This window comes from Symphalangus syndactylus, chromosome 12 (genome assembly GCF_028878055.3).
Source record: "Symphalangus syndactylus isolate Jambi chromosome 12, NHGRI_mSymSyn1-v2.1_pri, whole genome shotgun sequence".
Taxonomy (NCBI): Eukaryota; Metazoa; Chordata; class Mammalia; order Primates; family Hylobatidae; genus Symphalangus; species Symphalangus syndactylus.
In genome coordinates, this window is record NC_072441.2 from 127582369 (window position 1) to 127599514 (window position 17146).

At 37.1% G+C, this 17146-nt stretch overlaps 1 protein-coding gene across 2 annotated transcripts in view; it reads left to right on the plus strand.

Moving 5' to 3' along the window:
* FAF1 (Fas associated factor 1) overlaps positions 1 to 17146 on the plus strand; it is a 502796-nt gene that overhangs the window by 446527 nt on the left and 39123 nt on the right. For both annotated transcript variants that reach the window (XM_055255394.2, XM_063627483.1), the window contains exons 16-17: positions 5212 to 5292; positions 6351 to 6428. In XM_055255394.2, coding sequence (XP_055111369.1) covers positions 5212 to 5292; positions 6351 to 6428 — 159 coding nt within the window. The remainder of the gene's footprint in view (positions 1 to 5211; positions 5293 to 6350; positions 6429 to 17146) is intronic.

A 17146-nucleotide genomic window follows, 5' to 3' on the forward strand; every position in this document is an offset into this window, starting at 1 on the left:
GTTTCTTTTGCTTAATGTTTGTTAAGATTCTTGAATCAGTGGCTTTCTCATTTTCATCAAATTTGAAAAAATTTCAACCATTATTGCTTAAAGTAACTTTTCCCAGACTCCAACTTCACTTACATTAGGCTGCAAAAGTTATTATTATTATGTTTTTGAGATGGAGTTTGACTCTTGTTGCCCAGGCTGGAGTACAATGGTGCAATCTCGGCTCATTGCAACCTCTGCCTCCCAGGTTCAAGCAATTATCCTGCCTCAGCCTCCCAAGGAGCTGGGATTACAGGCATGTGCCACCATGCCCGGCTAATTTTTTGTATTTAATAGACATGTTTCACCATGTTGGTCAGGCTGGTCTCAAACTCCTGACTTCAGGTGATCTGCCCGCCTTGGCCTCCCAGGTGCTGGGATTACAGGTGTGAGCCACTGCGCCTGGTCCCCAGAGATAACTTTTACACCTCCTCACCTTGCTTAAGTCCAAAATGAGATCTCTGATCACAGTGGGGCTTCTAGGTTATCAAGATGGATAACCTACCTTGTCAGGTTCTGAATTACTTCATCATTTACATCTCTCACTTTCAGTTTCCTGTTTATTTCTGGTACCTAGAAACTTCTCTTTCTTTGTTTCTTTCTTTCTGACATGCTTAGTAATGCTTTTGAACATATTTGTTATGTTTTACCTACTATCTCTAAGTATTTATATTGAGAGAACTTCAGGTTATCTTGATCTGTATCTCTAGAGATAGATAGCAGGGCCATGTCTCTGATGACAAGGACCTATTGGTAGAGCAAGGAGCAGCGCATGCATTCTAACCTGGGGATTCAGAAAAACCAATAAGTGTTCTATGTGTGTATGCATTTGGTAAGTATTTGAAAAAAGTCTATAGCCACTTCAGTTTAATAATTTGGAACTTTGAATTAGTCTTTTAGGAGTTAACTGTTGATTACTAATCTTTAACACTACTGAGGGTGTCATAAATTACATCTAAATTTCTTTTTTTGTTGTTAAATTCTTACTGTAGGAACCATTTGGCAACTCATAAAATATTTTATTTTTAATAGACATCATTTTCAGTGAATTGTAATAAAATTCAATGGCTATTGTCTCGGAGATAGAGGACTATGCTGAACTACCTAGTGTGCCACAGTGGGGAAAAAACAGGCTTTGTGGTGAGAATGACTATGTTTAAATTCTAATTCTGATACAGATCAGAACTATAGTAAGATATCATCTCACCTCAGTTAAAACGGCTTTTATCCCAAAGACAGGGAATAACAAATGCTGGAGAGGATGTGGAGAAAAGGGAACCCTTGTACACTGTTAGTGGGAATGTAAATTAGTACAACCACCATGGAGAACAGTATAGAGGTTCCTTTAAAAACTAAAAATAGAGCTACCGTATGATCCAGCAATCCCACTGCTGGGTATATACCCAAAAGGAGGGAAATCAGTATATCAAAGAGATATCTGTACTAACATTTTTGTTGCAGCATTGTTCACAGTAGCCAGATTTGGAAGCAACCTAAATGTCCATCAATAAGCAAATGGATAAAGAAAACATGGTACATGTACACAAGAGTACTATTCAGCTACAAAAAAAAAATTAGATCCTGTGATTTGCAACAACATGGATGGAACTGGAGGCCATTATGTTAAGTGAAATAAGTCAGGCACAGAACTACAAACGTCACATGTTCTCACTTATTTGTAGAATGTAAAAATCAAAACAATTAAACACATGGAGATAGAGAGTAGAAGGATGATTACCAGAGGCTAGGAAGGGCAGTGGGGTGTGGGGGAAGGTGGAGTGGTTAATGGGTACAAAAAATATGGAAAGAGTGAATAATACTGGCCTTTGATAGCACAACAGGGTGACTATAGTCAAAATCATTGTACATTTAAAAATAACACAAAGATTATAACTGGATTGTTTGTAACACAAAGGATAAATGCTTGAGGGGACGGACACCCCATTTTCCATGATGTGATTAATACCCATTACATGCCTGTATCAAAATATCTCCCATATCCCATAAATACGTAGACCTACTATGTACTCAAAAATTTTTTTTAAATAAAAATAAGTAAATTATAATTCTGACACTTCTTAACAACTCATTATAATACTCAGGATAGAAAATATATTTACATAAAAGTTACTTGACTGAAGAATACCTAGAGGCTCCTGAATTTCTGGTATGTAACTGTTGAGCACTGATAATTCCATTTATTCATCCAACAAATATATACTTTAGATGCTTGTCATATGTAAGATAGTACGCTAGATGCTATAGGAAATACGAAGACATATGAAATAGAGTCTTTTACCCCTGGGAGTGTACAGCTCAGGTAGGGACCAGTTAGACAAATACACAAATGAGTGTAGCACAGCGCAGTATGAGAGCAGTGACAAGTATGTTACAAAGAAAGTTACCTACTGGGGCTATTACTTACTTCTGAGCAATCCAGCTTCTCACTTTGGTGTGACAAGGAGTGTTTGAATAACAAGTAGCCCAAGCCATAGCCTAGGCAACACGTAAGATCTGTTTCTGAATCTCATAATCTGGCCGTTCTACCTCCACCCAATCAATGTGTAAAAATTTCTAGTTACTTTGATGTGTCCCCTCTTAGATTTAGCAAAGGGAACCTCTACAAGGACAGTATTTGTAGGACACAAGAGAAGTTCCAGAGGCACATCTACAGGTTATGGCAACAAATTTATACATGAAGTATTAACCACAATACCTGGGATTTTCTAAAAAATCTGATAATATAGAATAATTTGGGGGAAACACATAAGCAGTTTTCTCTTTCTCAAGATTGGAGATGACTCTGAAGAGGACAGTTGGAGAGGCAAGTATAAAATCTGAGGAGCAGATAAGAAGAAATGATAACCATTCACCAACAACTACCAAACATACAAGAAGCTATGACCATGATAAATTTAGGAAAATTAATCCTGAGCCACATGCCCAAGCCAGCCCATCTGTCAGGATGGTCAGGGAGAGCTATGAGCAAGGGAAAGAACACACAACAGGTGCCACATTTTGTGGCAGAGATCCCTGTATTTGATGACCTTTCGTATCTGCTACAGTCTGTTTTACAACAGAGCTGTTTACCCTCTTTTATTATAAACTGTATTTGTGATCAAAGGACTTCCAGCTGTGATTGCTTTTAGAAGGTCCGTTTTTTATATGTACATAGTGGCATAACAAGTCATTCCTGTCCAGCCAGTCAATTTCAGGCTCAGATTGGGCCAGCCATTTTGTGGATGAGCTATATCTTTTTCTTTAATTTTTGCTGTAGACAATAAGTATTTCATGCCTGGAAAGATAATTTATTTATTTAACATATGCTTATTAAACACCTCCCAAAGACTAGGCAGTATGTGGAATACAGAGACATATAATATAGACAAGTTCCCTGTCTTTGTGGAGCTTACAGTGTCATGGGGTAGTTTCGCATTAAATAAATAATTATGTCATAATTAATTACAATTATGGTAACTGCTCTAAAGGGAAAGTACAGAATGTTGTGAGAAACTTTAATTTGGAAGGGTGAAGTCAGGAAAGTAAGGTCAAATTAAAATTTTAAACATCTTGTACGTTTCCCCCATTTAAAATATAGAAAGGTAAGATTACTCTCATAGTTGGTTGATTACATTCAAGAGATATCTAAATTTGAAAAGATAGACTTGTCTGCAGAGGCATAGGATCCTTAGGAGTTTAATCCTTGGCTAGGCGTGGTGGCTCATGCCTGTAATCCTAGCACTCTGGAAGGCCAAGGCAGGCAGATCACTTGAGTTCAGGAGTTCGAGACCAGCCTGGCTAATATGGTGAAACCCCATCTCTACTAAAAATACAAAAATTAGCTGGGCGTGGTATCGGGTGCGTGTAATCCCAGCTACTCGGGAGGCTGAGGCAGGAGAATCACTTGAACCCAGGAGGCTGAAGTTGCAGTGAGTGGAGATCATACCACTGCCCTCCAGCCTAGGTGACAGAGCAAGACTCCCCCTCAAAAAAAATTTAAAAAAGTTTAATCCTTTAATCGATGACTGAAAGAGTAGACATTATCAGGTTTCACATGGTTTTTCATGTTTTGTTATTTGAAAGATTAGGAAGCAATGAAATGTTCCTATTCATACCAGAGCTTTTAGGAATTAGTTGAATTATTGGAACTAGAAGATGTATTAGGCTTCAGGAATAAGGCCAGTCTCAATTAGGTATCTCAACTAAGAGAATGCTGAGCATATATTCAGCCTTGAGTACGCATATGTTGGGGAGACAAAAAGTGAGAAATTAACTATATGAAATTTCCAGTTTTATAGGTCACAAATATTGGTAGCTTTATATGGTTCTGCTTAATAAATAAATAACCAAAAAGGGAACCTACACTCTAGTGTAGACAGGTATGGGTATTTATTATTAAAGTTAAGTATATGTATATTGGCTATACTTCTGAATATAACAAATGGGAAATTCTGTTCATGAATTAACTTTTAATTTTAAATGAATTTGTGATTTAAATATGGGCATATGGTATAATCATTTCAGAAGCTAAAAATATTCTAAGAGATTTTCAACTTAGATAACTTTTGTTATTCACGCTTCATGAGTGTGAATGTAATGGGGAAATACTTAATTGGTAACCAGAGCTTTAGTGGTGTGGTGTGGTGTGGTATGGAATGAGGTTAACCAGAGTATTTTGCTTTTGGCCTCTTTCTACACTGACCCAGGGATTACTTCCTAGTCTTTGTTCTCCCTCCCAGTCCTTAGTTCCAATACTGACAGTCTCCAAGTTTATCTCAGAAAAATCAGGAGAAAGGGAGAAGAGAACTAATAATGAAAATGAACTAAGTGTCAGGTCCTTTGCTAGATAGTTTGCATATTATTGTACTTAATTCTCACAGTGACCCTATAAGACAAATATTATTTCTGTTTTGCAATTGAGGAAACTGAGACCTGGAGAAGTTAAATAACTTATACAAGGTCACACAGTTTGTAGAGTTAGGATTCAAACATTCTTATTTCCACTGTGTACCATGCTGCTCATCTTATTGTTTGTTTGCTTATTTATGTCCTATACACTTTAAAAGTCTCTTATTTAATTATAAGTTCATATAGGAATTTAAAAAAGGGGATTACCATTAGTTTTTTTTCTCTTTTCTTCAAAAAAAAAAGTAATATGTCAACAAATATTTGAATCTTTTTAAGGATGAACGTGAAGCCAGAGAAAATGTGAAGAGAGAGCAAGATGAAGCCTATCGCCTTTCACTTGAGGCTGACAGAGCAAAGGTAGGCTTGGTCAAGTACTTCTGGGATAAAGAACTCAATTGTTCATTATTTAAATGCCAGCCCTTTATCACTTTGATCCCTAAAAATATTGGGTTTGCAATAGAGAAAGCTAGATTTAGTTAACAGAAAGAATATAATCCTATCCATGGTTATTAAAGCATGATTCATTTTGACAAAGTTTGTTTCATGAAAAATGAGAACAAAGATGAACCTAGTATCTATCTCATTTGTTTCTTAGTTGGTCTATGATAGAAACCAGCAATTTTTAGAAAGCTCTTTAGGTGATTCTCATGTGCAGTCAGCGTTGGGAACTATTGATTTATTGAATACTTCTTAAGCACCTGCTTCTCTGTTGAGCTTTGAAGGAGAGAGAGATGAATAGGCCACAATTTCTGCTCTCAAAGGAAGTTTCACAATGTGGTAGAGTTGATTAAGTAAAGAATACAAGTAGCTGTAACATAAGCCAAGAATCCTAAATGTCCTAAGGGAAGCACTGAGTTCTGTGAGAGTTCAGTGAGTAGGAGTTTCAGTGGAAATTTTTTTCCAGGTTTTTTTTTGGAGAGCCAGGGAGTGGGACTGTACTGGGAATGTTTCAAAGAAGAGATAATATATGTGAACTGGACAGAGAAAGAGCAGTAGGAGGGAAGAGGAAGCAGTATAAGCTAGCATCAAGGGTCCAGAATGCATGGAGAATGGATAGAGGCTGATTAAATAGCTTTAGATTTCAGTGCAGGGTAGATAGAAAAGGTCAGAAAGGAAGACCAAAGGATGTCCTAAAGGATCTTGAATGGCACTTTACCCAGAGCTATCAAAGGTATTTGAATAGGAACCTAACATTATCAGAGACCTATGCTTTGTTTTTGCTTTCATTTCCATTCTTGTTCTAGAAAGAAACATTTCCATTACCACAATATACCTCTGAGTCATGTTGACAATGAGCCTTTGAATGTCACGTACTCTTTCTTTCTTTCCTCTTTTCTTTTTTCTCTTTACTTATTTCTCTTTCTTTGTAAACAAGTATGTGTTAAGTGCTTGTTCTTTTTCTGTTTTATCAACAGAGGGAAGCTCACGAGAGAGAGATGGCAGAACAGTTTCGTTTGGAGCAGATTCGCAAAGAACAAGAAGAGGAACGTGAGGTGGGGCATAATTTTAAGAAAAGTTATTCAAAAGCTGGGTTGTATTTCCACTGTATTTGATACTGAAGCTGTTAATATTTCTTTCTTTTTTTTTTTTGAAATGGAGTCTTCGCTCTGTCACCCAGGCTGGAGTGCAGTGGCACCATCTGGGCTCACTGTAGCACCATCTCGGCTCATTGTAGCCTCCACCTCCCAGGTTCAAGTGATTCTCCTGCCTCAGCCTCCCAAGTAGCTGGGTTGACAGGCGCACACCACCATGCCTGGCTAATTTTTGTATTTTTAGTAGAGACAGGGTTTCACCATGTTGGCCAGGCTGGTCTCGAACTCCTGACCTGAAGTGATCCACCAGCCTTGGCCTTCCAAAGTGCTGGCATTACAGGCGTGAGCCACCACACCCAGCTGCAAAACTGTTAATATTTCTTACAACTTATTTCTCTCTACTTTTCCTAGACTCATTTTAGTATGGAAGACCTAATGTTTTCTTAATTATTCCTGATCTCTTGTATGGAACTCTTAGAACTAAAACTTGATCTTGTACTAGATTCATGGTTTTCTATAATCTTTCCGTTTTGTTGCCAACAAATATTTGTTGGTGAATATTTCTCATCGTTCCTGGATATTGTTTCACCTTAAGAATAGAAAGATTGTATCTCTTCTCCCTTCCACAGGCTTCATTTTACCCACCAAAAGATACTGTGAGTTACTTTTGTAACAGCTTGCATTGAGCCCCCAAATATGGGAAATTCATGTAGCTTCATAGATTTTTTTCCCTGAGTTCATGTCATGTCCATAGCAATATAGAGGATTTTTCATTCACTCATTTTACAAACATTTTTGGGATATGTACTATGTGCCCCAAATCTGTTAGGGAACAGTGATGCAGACATGATCCTGCCCTCCAGGAGTTCCTACTCTTACAAAAATAGAATTATAATACTATATGTAAACGTTATTTTTTTTTCTTTTTTTCTTTTCTTTTTATTATTATACTTTAAGTTTTAGGGTACATGTGCACAATGTGCAGGTTTGTTACATATGTATCCATGTGCCATGTTGTTGTGCTGCACCCATTAACTCGTCATTTAGCATTAGGTATATCTCCTAATGCTGTCCCTCCCCCGTACCCCCACCAAACGTTATTATAGAGGTATGCCTAAGGTGCAGTAGGCACAAACAGAATGGGGGTCAAATGACTTCCTAGGCTGGCTTCATAGAAAAGAACATTCAGAACTTTTTTTCAGATGTAGGATTAATGGCAAGATTCACTTATAAAAAGAGGAAACCATCAACAAGCAATGGAAAGGCCTGAAGGGCCCTAACTGGGGTTGAGGAAAACTCTGTTAGTTATTACTCTCAGTCAAAGTATGCCACCACTTTCACTTGTTTAACAAATGTTTTTTGAAGAAGACCTGTGCTGAGCACTGCAAGGGAAACAAAGGATAATAAAATGTTTTCTGCCTATAAGAAGATGTTATATCTTAGAGGGAAGATACAGCCTGTCTAGGAGTAACAGCAAATCAAGAAAAAATGTGCTAAATGACATAGAAATAAAAGCAAATACTTAAGAGAGTTCAAGGCCAAAGGAAAAATCTTTTACAGCTGAGATAATCAGACAATGTACAGATGAAGTAATATTTGAGTCAGGTCTTAAAAGATATGTGAAACTTAACTGTTTGGAAATCAGTTTATTCATGTCAAAACTCTTATGAGTATCTATCACATATATACAAGATAGTATGCATAACAAACCCTAGTCTCTGCACTCTGAGGACTGTCAATAATGGAAGGTAGAAAATATCTTGTTGAATGTCTTCTGTGTATTAAACAGTCTGCTAGCTGCTTTACATATCCTTATCAATTAACCATTAAAACAAGCTACAAGGTTAGAGATTTATCTTTATAAGTGAAAAAACTGAAGTTCACTGAGGAGTTACACATACAAAAATGAGAACAGCTGAGATTCTCATCCAGGACTTTATGACTATAAAGCTCTTTCTTATACTCCATTCCAGTACAAAGCCCTATATCATTGTGTCCACAGGACTCATATATGCCAAGTTTCACAAAAGTTTAGATAAGGGAGAAATTAGTCACTATCCTTTTAGGCTATTTCAAGAAATATAGTTTAGGATTCTTGCTGCTTTATGCTGTCATTCACACATGCACACACTCTCTCGCTCTGTGTGTGTTTGTGTGTGTATTAGTGTATCGTCAACCATACTGGCTTGCTAAAATGTCAAGGGTACATAATTAACTCAGTGTTCTGGATCTAGAGCTTGGCAGCGTATGTAATTTCATCTGATGATTTATCTAATTTACCATGAGCTGAAACTTTCTCTCTTTCTAAATGTAGATAAAGCCCATCATCTTACAGAAGACCCTATAAACAAAATTCACTATATGTGTTCCAGCTGTTAACATGTGAGAGGTTGGGGTACAGCGGGGGAGAGGACAGGTCATATTTTGCACCTAGTCATTACTTAAACTTTTCTATTGATATGCTCTCATAAAATGCAAGTTTGGATAATACTATGCACTCTATTCTCCCTCAACCAAGTGTCACAAAGGCTCTTATAAATCCCACCATTAAGAAACGGTTTATTTTCATTTAGTCCAATCTTATCCAAACTTATTTGCCCCTTTTTTTAATGGAACAACAATTAACATATCATGGTACCCCAGTGTATCACAAACCACTGTTTGGGAAAAGCTGGTATTGTGCAACCTCTGAAAAAACTGAGACCCAGAAAGATTATATGGTTTACCTGTGGTCACCAAACTGGTTGAACACATAATCTGGATCAGAAGCCGGGTCACCTGACTTTTCACAGGAACACTACCTGTCTTCTAACTGGAAATCTTAACCCATATAATTACATTGAGAAACAAGAGTGGTTTTATTGTTTTGATTATCTTCAATATTCTAAGATCCTTTAGAAAAAAGAAGTATTGAACAGTCAAATCACCTTGGTTGCAGGGAAATTCCTTAATAGTTAGCCTCATTTTGCTGTGTGATAACTGTTGGAGTGAAATCAAACATCTAGAAAAGTATATTGATCTGGTCATTGGCCCTAATAAGGAGAAAGGCTATAAGACTATTCTGAAGGAAAAACAATAGCAAAGATCTCCCGTGTTTTATTAATTTATATATGTACTCATTCTTTCCAAAATCAGTTTCAAGAAACTTACATGAATACATTCAATTCAAAGGGATTAAGAAAGAATAGATATAGAAATAAAGGAAAAGAACAAAGGAAGATAATGCCAAAGATAAGACTAACATGTTGGCAACAGATAATCTAGCACAAGCACCAAATCCATGTGATAGGGTGCTGTACATTTGTTCCACATGTACCATAAAATCTGTTCTGTACTTATCTTGGGCCAAAACAAAGGAAAATATGACAGTTTACAAGTTTTACTTTGTGCGTAACATCAGATCTAAAGGCTAGTTTCTCAGAATTTTTCCACATTTTCTAGCACTGAGATTTTAGAGCAACGTTTCCTGTATTCCTGTTCGAGAGGAAGCTGTGCAATGTGGTGAATACTAACCCCAACTATATCTAATAGCTACTGTGACAATGGCAAGTTATGTATGACAGCTCCTTAAAACTTTTTAAATGTAATTCTAAATCGTAAGGCTGAAGTATAATACGGTAAAATCATCCCTGCAAAGGCCCAAGTAATACATTTTTTCTGATTAAGGGATGGACTTTATAGTAACTAGAGAAATGCGTGAACTATGTATACTCCAAGAAAGCCTTCCTGAGTACTGCTTTTTTCTACTGAGTTTTCGGTAAGCAGAGAAATTTTCAGCTAAGGTTTTTGAGTCTCAGATCTTTTATTCACTCAGTATTTGGCAAATATTTAGTTAATTTCCTTCTGTGTGCAAATTATCAAATCAGGTGCTGTGGACATTATGCTGTAGGTGCAAGGCATAGTCCAGCCCTCAAGGAGCTTACTAATGCAAGAGGGTAGACAAATGCAAAATCACTACAGGAAAAGATACCATATATTATAAAAACCACTAAAATAGCACAGGATGTTTATTTGGAGGAAGCTGATATCTAACTAGGAAAGCAACAAGAAAGACTTCACGGTGCACCCGTAGAGATGTGAATTTAAAAAAAAAAAAAGAAGACTTCACAGACTTTGATGGTTAAAGATGAAGTAGAAGAACATTTTGTCTGGACTAATGAATAGATGGATGGATGGTTGGATGGACACCAAAGCGAAGTGCAAGAGTTAAGTAGTCATGAACAAAAGGAGAAAGGCACAGGCCTTGCTCAGGGAACAGTAAATGAAGAAACTTAGAACATAGTCAAATTACTAGAGCTATGGCTAAAAGGCCTGAATTTTGGCGAATCATGGGTGAAGTAGAATAGTTACTAAGCTATTCCCTTTTGCTGATGGTTCTCTAGAAAGAAAAGTTAATTTTTGCCTGTCCTACCCAAACTTGTTTCCTTTTATGCCTTCGTGCCACCTCAAGTAGAAAATATTAAGTAATATTAATGACTACTAAGTGGGAAAACAGAAGAACATGGAATTAGAAACCTTGGCACTTTCTCTTCAGTTTTCTGTTTCACCTTCACAACCACTCTACAAAATTGGTAATATGGTTTGACTCTGTGTCCCCACCCAAATCTAATATCAAATTGTAATCCCCACATGTTGAAGGAAGGGCTTGGTGGAAAGTGATTGGATCATGGGAGCGCCGTTTCCCCTTGCTGTTCTCATGAGGAACTTCTCACAAGATCTGATGGACTAAAAATGTGGCACTTCCTCCATTGTTCTCTCTCTTTCTCCCCTGCCACCATGTGAAGAAGGGCTTTGCTTCCCCTTCGCCTTCCACCATGATTGTAAGTTTCTTGAGGCCTCCCAGTCATCCTTCCTGTTAAGCCTGTGAGTCAATTAAACCTCTTTTCTTAATAAATTACCCAGTCTCAGGTCGTTTTTTTGGTTTTTTGGTGTTTTTTTTTTTTTTTTTTTTTGAGACAGAGTCTCGCTCTGTTGCCCAGGCTGGGGTGCAGTGGTGCAGTAGCACAATCTCGGCTCACTGCAACCTCTGCCTCCTGGGTTCAAGTGATTCCCCTGCCTCAGCCTCCTGAGTAGCTGGGACTACAGGCACCTGCCACCACGCCTGGCTAATTTTCTATATTTTTAGTAGAGACGGGGTTTCACCGTGTTAGCCAGGATGGTCTTAGACCTCCTGACCTCCTGATCTGCCTGCCTTGGCCTCCCAAAGTGCTGGGATTACAGGCATGAGCCATCGTGCCCAGCCTCAGGTAGTTCTTTATAGCAGTGTGCAAACAGACTAATACAATTGGTAAGGATGATATTATTATTACTGTTTTACAGAGGATGAAAGTAAGATCATAGCAGGATTTAAAAGCCTATTTTTGGCCAAACACAGTGGCACACACCTGTAATCTCAGCTACTTGGGAAGCCGAGGTGGGAGGATCAGTTGAGCCTGGGAGTTCAAGGCCAGCCAGAACAACATGACAAGACCCTATCTCTATTTAAAATAATAATAATAATAATTTCTTTTTTTAAATTATACTTTAAGTTCTAAGGTACCTGTGCACAACATGCAGGTTTGTTACACATGTATACACGTGCCATGTTGGTGTGCTGTACCCATTAACTTGTCATTTACATTAGGTATATCTCCTAATGCTATCCCTCCTCCCTCCCCCCATCCCACGACAGGCCCCGGTGTGTGATGTTCCCCTTCCTGTGTCCAAGTGTTCTCATTGTTCAATTCCCACCTATGAATGAGAACATGTGGTGTTTGGTTAAAAAAGAAATAGTTTTAAAAAGATATTTTTAAGCCTACTTTTAAATTTTTAGCTAACATAAGCCTGATAAGAGCAGAACCAGAGCTTCTATCCAGTATTCATTCTACTTATTAATCCAAATTCAAAGAATGAAGGTGGGACCATAAATTGGTTATTGAGGTAAAACTGCTCTTTATAATTTGTATTTTTATCTTATGTAAGTTGCTTTTGTCCACACTGGGCCATAATAATAATCATCCCTGTCATCATCATCATTGGCATTATCACCACTATCGTGCAGTTAATATGTGCTAAACTCAGTGGTGATCACTTTATAGGCATTACTTATCTTATTGAATTTTTACAATTCAATAAGGAAGGTGCCAATACATAAATATACCTTATTAGAATTATGGAGACTATATCTATCTCCACTATTTCTTCAGTAGTTCCAGTGTGAAGTGTTCCATTGTTCTCATGAACCATTAAAACAGACCAGAAATTCTAGCTTCATGGTGTCCAAATCACAGCCTACCGACTGTTCTTTATATCCAGAAGCAACCAAAAATCATCTATTTGAATTTTGCTTTAGGAAATACAATCATTTGCCTTATTTACTTTATCCAGAAATGAGGTCATAGTAGTAGAGCAGTAAGCTATCCATACTCTCCAGGTTTCCAGGAGCAGAGATTGACTGCAGAATCGGGTCAAATCAACTGTCTGTATATGGGATCCATTCTACTCCTTTGGTGATCTCATCCAGTATTATGACTATTATATTGACTATATTATATTGTCTATACGTTTGACTCCCAGATTTATATTTCCACCTCCTCCCTTTCCCTGAACTCCAGACTTGAATATCTAACTGCTGGCCCATCATGTCTACTTAGATGTCTCATATACATCAGAACTTAATATGTTTTAAATTGCACAACTGATCCTACCCTCCCCACCCAAACCTGCTCTTTCTGCAGTCTTCCCTATCTCAGTAAATGGAAAATCTTTCCAGTTGTTAGAGCCAGAACCTTGGAATTATCCTTGACTTCTCTCGTTTACATCTATATTTAATGAGTAAATCCTGTGGGCTCTGCAAATATATGCAAAACTTAAATGTTTAACTCCACCACTATCACCCACATTTAAGCCACTATTGTCTGTTATCCGGATTACTTTAGTAACCTCCCAACTTGATTCCACATCTCCATTTTTGCCTTTCCTATAGTCTTAATAAATCCTTTAAAAATCATTTGTCACATCATGTCACTTCAAAAACTTGCAGTGGCTTACATCTCAAAATAAAACCTGAATTATTACAGTAATTCTAATCAAATATCTATAAGATTTTCTGTAGAGATAAACTGATTCTTAAATTTATATGAAAAAGCAATAGAACTGGAATAGTCTAAACAATTTTGAAAAAGAAAACAAAGTTGGACATTACTAGAGTGCAGGACTTACTATAATCAAGACACAGTGGTATTTACAAAAAAAATGGACCCATGAATCAATGGAGTCCAGAAATAGACCCATACATATATGGTCAATTGATTTTCAACAGAGATACAAAGGCAATTCAATGGAGAAAGGATAGTCTTTTCAACACATGATGCTGCAACAATTGAATATTTATATCGAAAAAAATACCATAGAAAACCAGTTTTAAAACGCTTCAATTCATATATTGCATCACAAGCAAAAATTAACTCAAAATGGGTAATAGACCTCAATGTAAAATCTAAAACTATTCAAGTCCCAGAAGAAAACATAGGAGAAAATCTTCATGACCTTGAGTCAGGCAAAGATTTCTTAGATCTGACACCAAAGACACAACCTATAAAATAACAAATATCTGAATTAGACTTTATCAAAATTAGAAACTTCTACTGTTTGTAAAATACTGCTAGGAAATTGAAAAAACAAGCCACAGACAAGGGGAAAATCATATATCTGATGTCCAGAATACATAAAGAACTCTCAAAACTCAATAATAAGAAAGCAACCCAAGTATTAAAATGAGCAAAATATTTGAAAGACACTTCATCAAAGAAAATATACAGAAGGCAAATAAGTGCATCAAAATATGCTCAAAATTTTTAGCCATTAGGGAGATACAAATTAAAACCACAATATATGTACACCTTTTAGAAGACTTTTTAAAAGAAAAAGGGACAATACCAAGTATTGGCAAAGATAAGGAAGAACTGAACTCTTTTTTTTTTTTGAGATGGAGTCTCGCTATCTCACCCAGGCTGGAGTGCAGTGGCGCGATCTTGGCTCACTGCAAGCTCCGCCTCCTGGGTTCACGCCATTCTCCTGCCTCAGCCTCTCCGAGTAGCTGGGACTACAGGCGCCCGCCACCACGCCCAGCTAATTTTTTGTATTTTTAGTAGAGACGGGGTTTCACCGTGGTGTCGATCTCCTGACCTCGTGATCCACCCGCCTCGGCCTCCCAAAGTGCTGGGATTACAAGCGTGAGCCACTGCGCCCGGCCTGAACTCTTACACATTAATGATGGGAATGCTAAATAGTACATCCACTTTGGAAATTAGCTTGAAACTTTCTTGTAAAGTTAAACATACATATATGATATGACCCAGCAGTCACACTCCTAGGTATGTATTTACACAAGTGAAATGAAAGTAACAGTAAACTGCTTTCACATAAAGCAGTTTACATTCATACAAAAATATGTATGAAAATGTTTTTGGCAGCTTTATTTGTAGTCATCTAAACCTGGAAACAGCTCAGGTGTCCCTCAACTGGAGAAGGGGGTCATCAAACTGTATGTGTATCTATACAGTGGAATACTACTCAGCAATAAATAGGAACAAACTACTGATATATTCAACAACATGGATGAATCTCAAATATATTATGCTAAGTGAAGGAAGTCATTTATGTAACATTTATGGTTACATTTATATAACATTCTGGAAAAGACAAAACTAGGATCAGAATAAAGATTAGAGGTTAGGAGCTAGGGATGAAGAAATTTGAATGGGGAGAGAGGTAATAGAACTCTTCTTTATTGGTGATGGTACTTATGCAAATTATATGTATTTGTCAAAACTCACAGAACTGTACATTTAAAAGGATAGAGTTTACTGTATATAAATTATACCTTAATTTTAAAATAGGAAAGTAATTATTAATTGTCCCTCCCAAAGCCAAGTATGATCTAATCACCCATCTCCTTTGTTTCCACTGTAACTTTAACTCCTACCCCTCTCCCCTTGCTCATTCCGTTCCAGCCACATTGGCTGCCTTGCTATTCTTCAATCAAGCCAGGCACCTGGTCCTTGTTACTTACTGTTACTGCTGCCTATAATATACTTCTTTTAGATTTAAATATCCATGTGGAACCCTCTTTCCTTTAGACCTTTGCTTACTGAGGTTTACAGTATTTAAAATTTTACCCCTCCCCCCACCTTCTACCAGCATTCCCTGCACTCCCTGCATAGCACTCACCACTTTGTGAAAAATGATATAGTCTTGTATCACCTAAGGATGGGGAAATGTGTCATTGGCAATTCCGTTGATGTGCGAACATCCTAGACTTTACTTACACAAACATAGATAGTATAGCCTGCTACACACCTAGGCTATATGGTATAACCTGTTGCTCCTAGGCTACAAACCTGTACAGCATGTTACTGTATTGAATACTGCAGGCAACTGTAATACAGTGGTAAGTGTTTGTATATCTAAACATAGAAAAGGTACAATAAAAAGGATAAAAAGGTACAGTACAAAGGATAAAAAATGTTGCACCTGTATAGGGTACTTACCATGAATGGAGCTTGCAAGACTGAAGTTGCTCTGGGTGACTCAGTGAGCAAGTGGTGAGTGAATATGAAGGCCTAGGACGTTACACTACGGCGGACTTTATAATCACTGTACACTTAGGCTATACTAGGTTTACTTTTTTTCTTTTTTCAGCAATGAATAAACCTTAGCTTACTATAACTTTTTTACTTTATGTAAACTTAATTTTTTTAACTTTCTGATTATTTTGTAATAGCTTAAAACACACATTGTACAGCTGCCCAAAACTTTTCTTTCTTTATATCCTTATGCTATAAGTTTTTATCTATTAAAAATTTTTCCTTCTTTTTAAACTTTTTATTAAAAACTAAGATACATGCACATTAGGGTAGGCCTGCACAGGGTCTAGATGATCAATATCATTGTCTTCCATATTCACATCTTGTCTGCTGGAAAGTCTTTGGGACAGTAACACACATGGAGCTGTCGTCTCTTATTATAACAATGCTTTCTTCTGGAATACCTTCTGAAGGACCTGCCTGGGGCTGTTTTATGGTTAACTTTTCTAAAAAATATGTAGAAGGAGTGTACTTTAAAATAACAAATAAAAGTATAGTGCACTAAATACTAGGCAATAGGAATTTTTCAGCTCCGTTATAATCTTGTGAGACCTCCATGGTATATACAGTCCATCGTTGACTGAACAGTCATTATGTGGCACATACTGTCTTTTCCTATGTGTGTCTTTGTTGTCTTTATCCCTACCCTACTAGAATGTAGGCTCCATTTAGGCAGAATTTTTTATCTATTTTGTTCACTGCTATTTTGCCATCATTTAGAATAATGCCTGACTCAGAAGATGCTCAGTAAGAATGCATGGAATTAATGAATGTTAGCTTTAGCCTATTTAACACTGTGCCTCAGCCAGCTATAAACTGTTATTTGTACATACTCATAGAAGCCTAGAGGTTGTTGTGTGTGTGTATGTATTTATGTATACATCTGTGTGTATAAGTAAATTAAGGCAGTCTTTGATTCTTATTGTAAGAGACTGTTGTGTGTATTATTCTTTCTGTTTAAAAAATGTAACCGTGTAGCGACAGTCTTTTGTGGGTATCTATTTTCACTGCCTAATTTCACTTCAAAAAATAGCCCCATTTCTCATCCCTCGA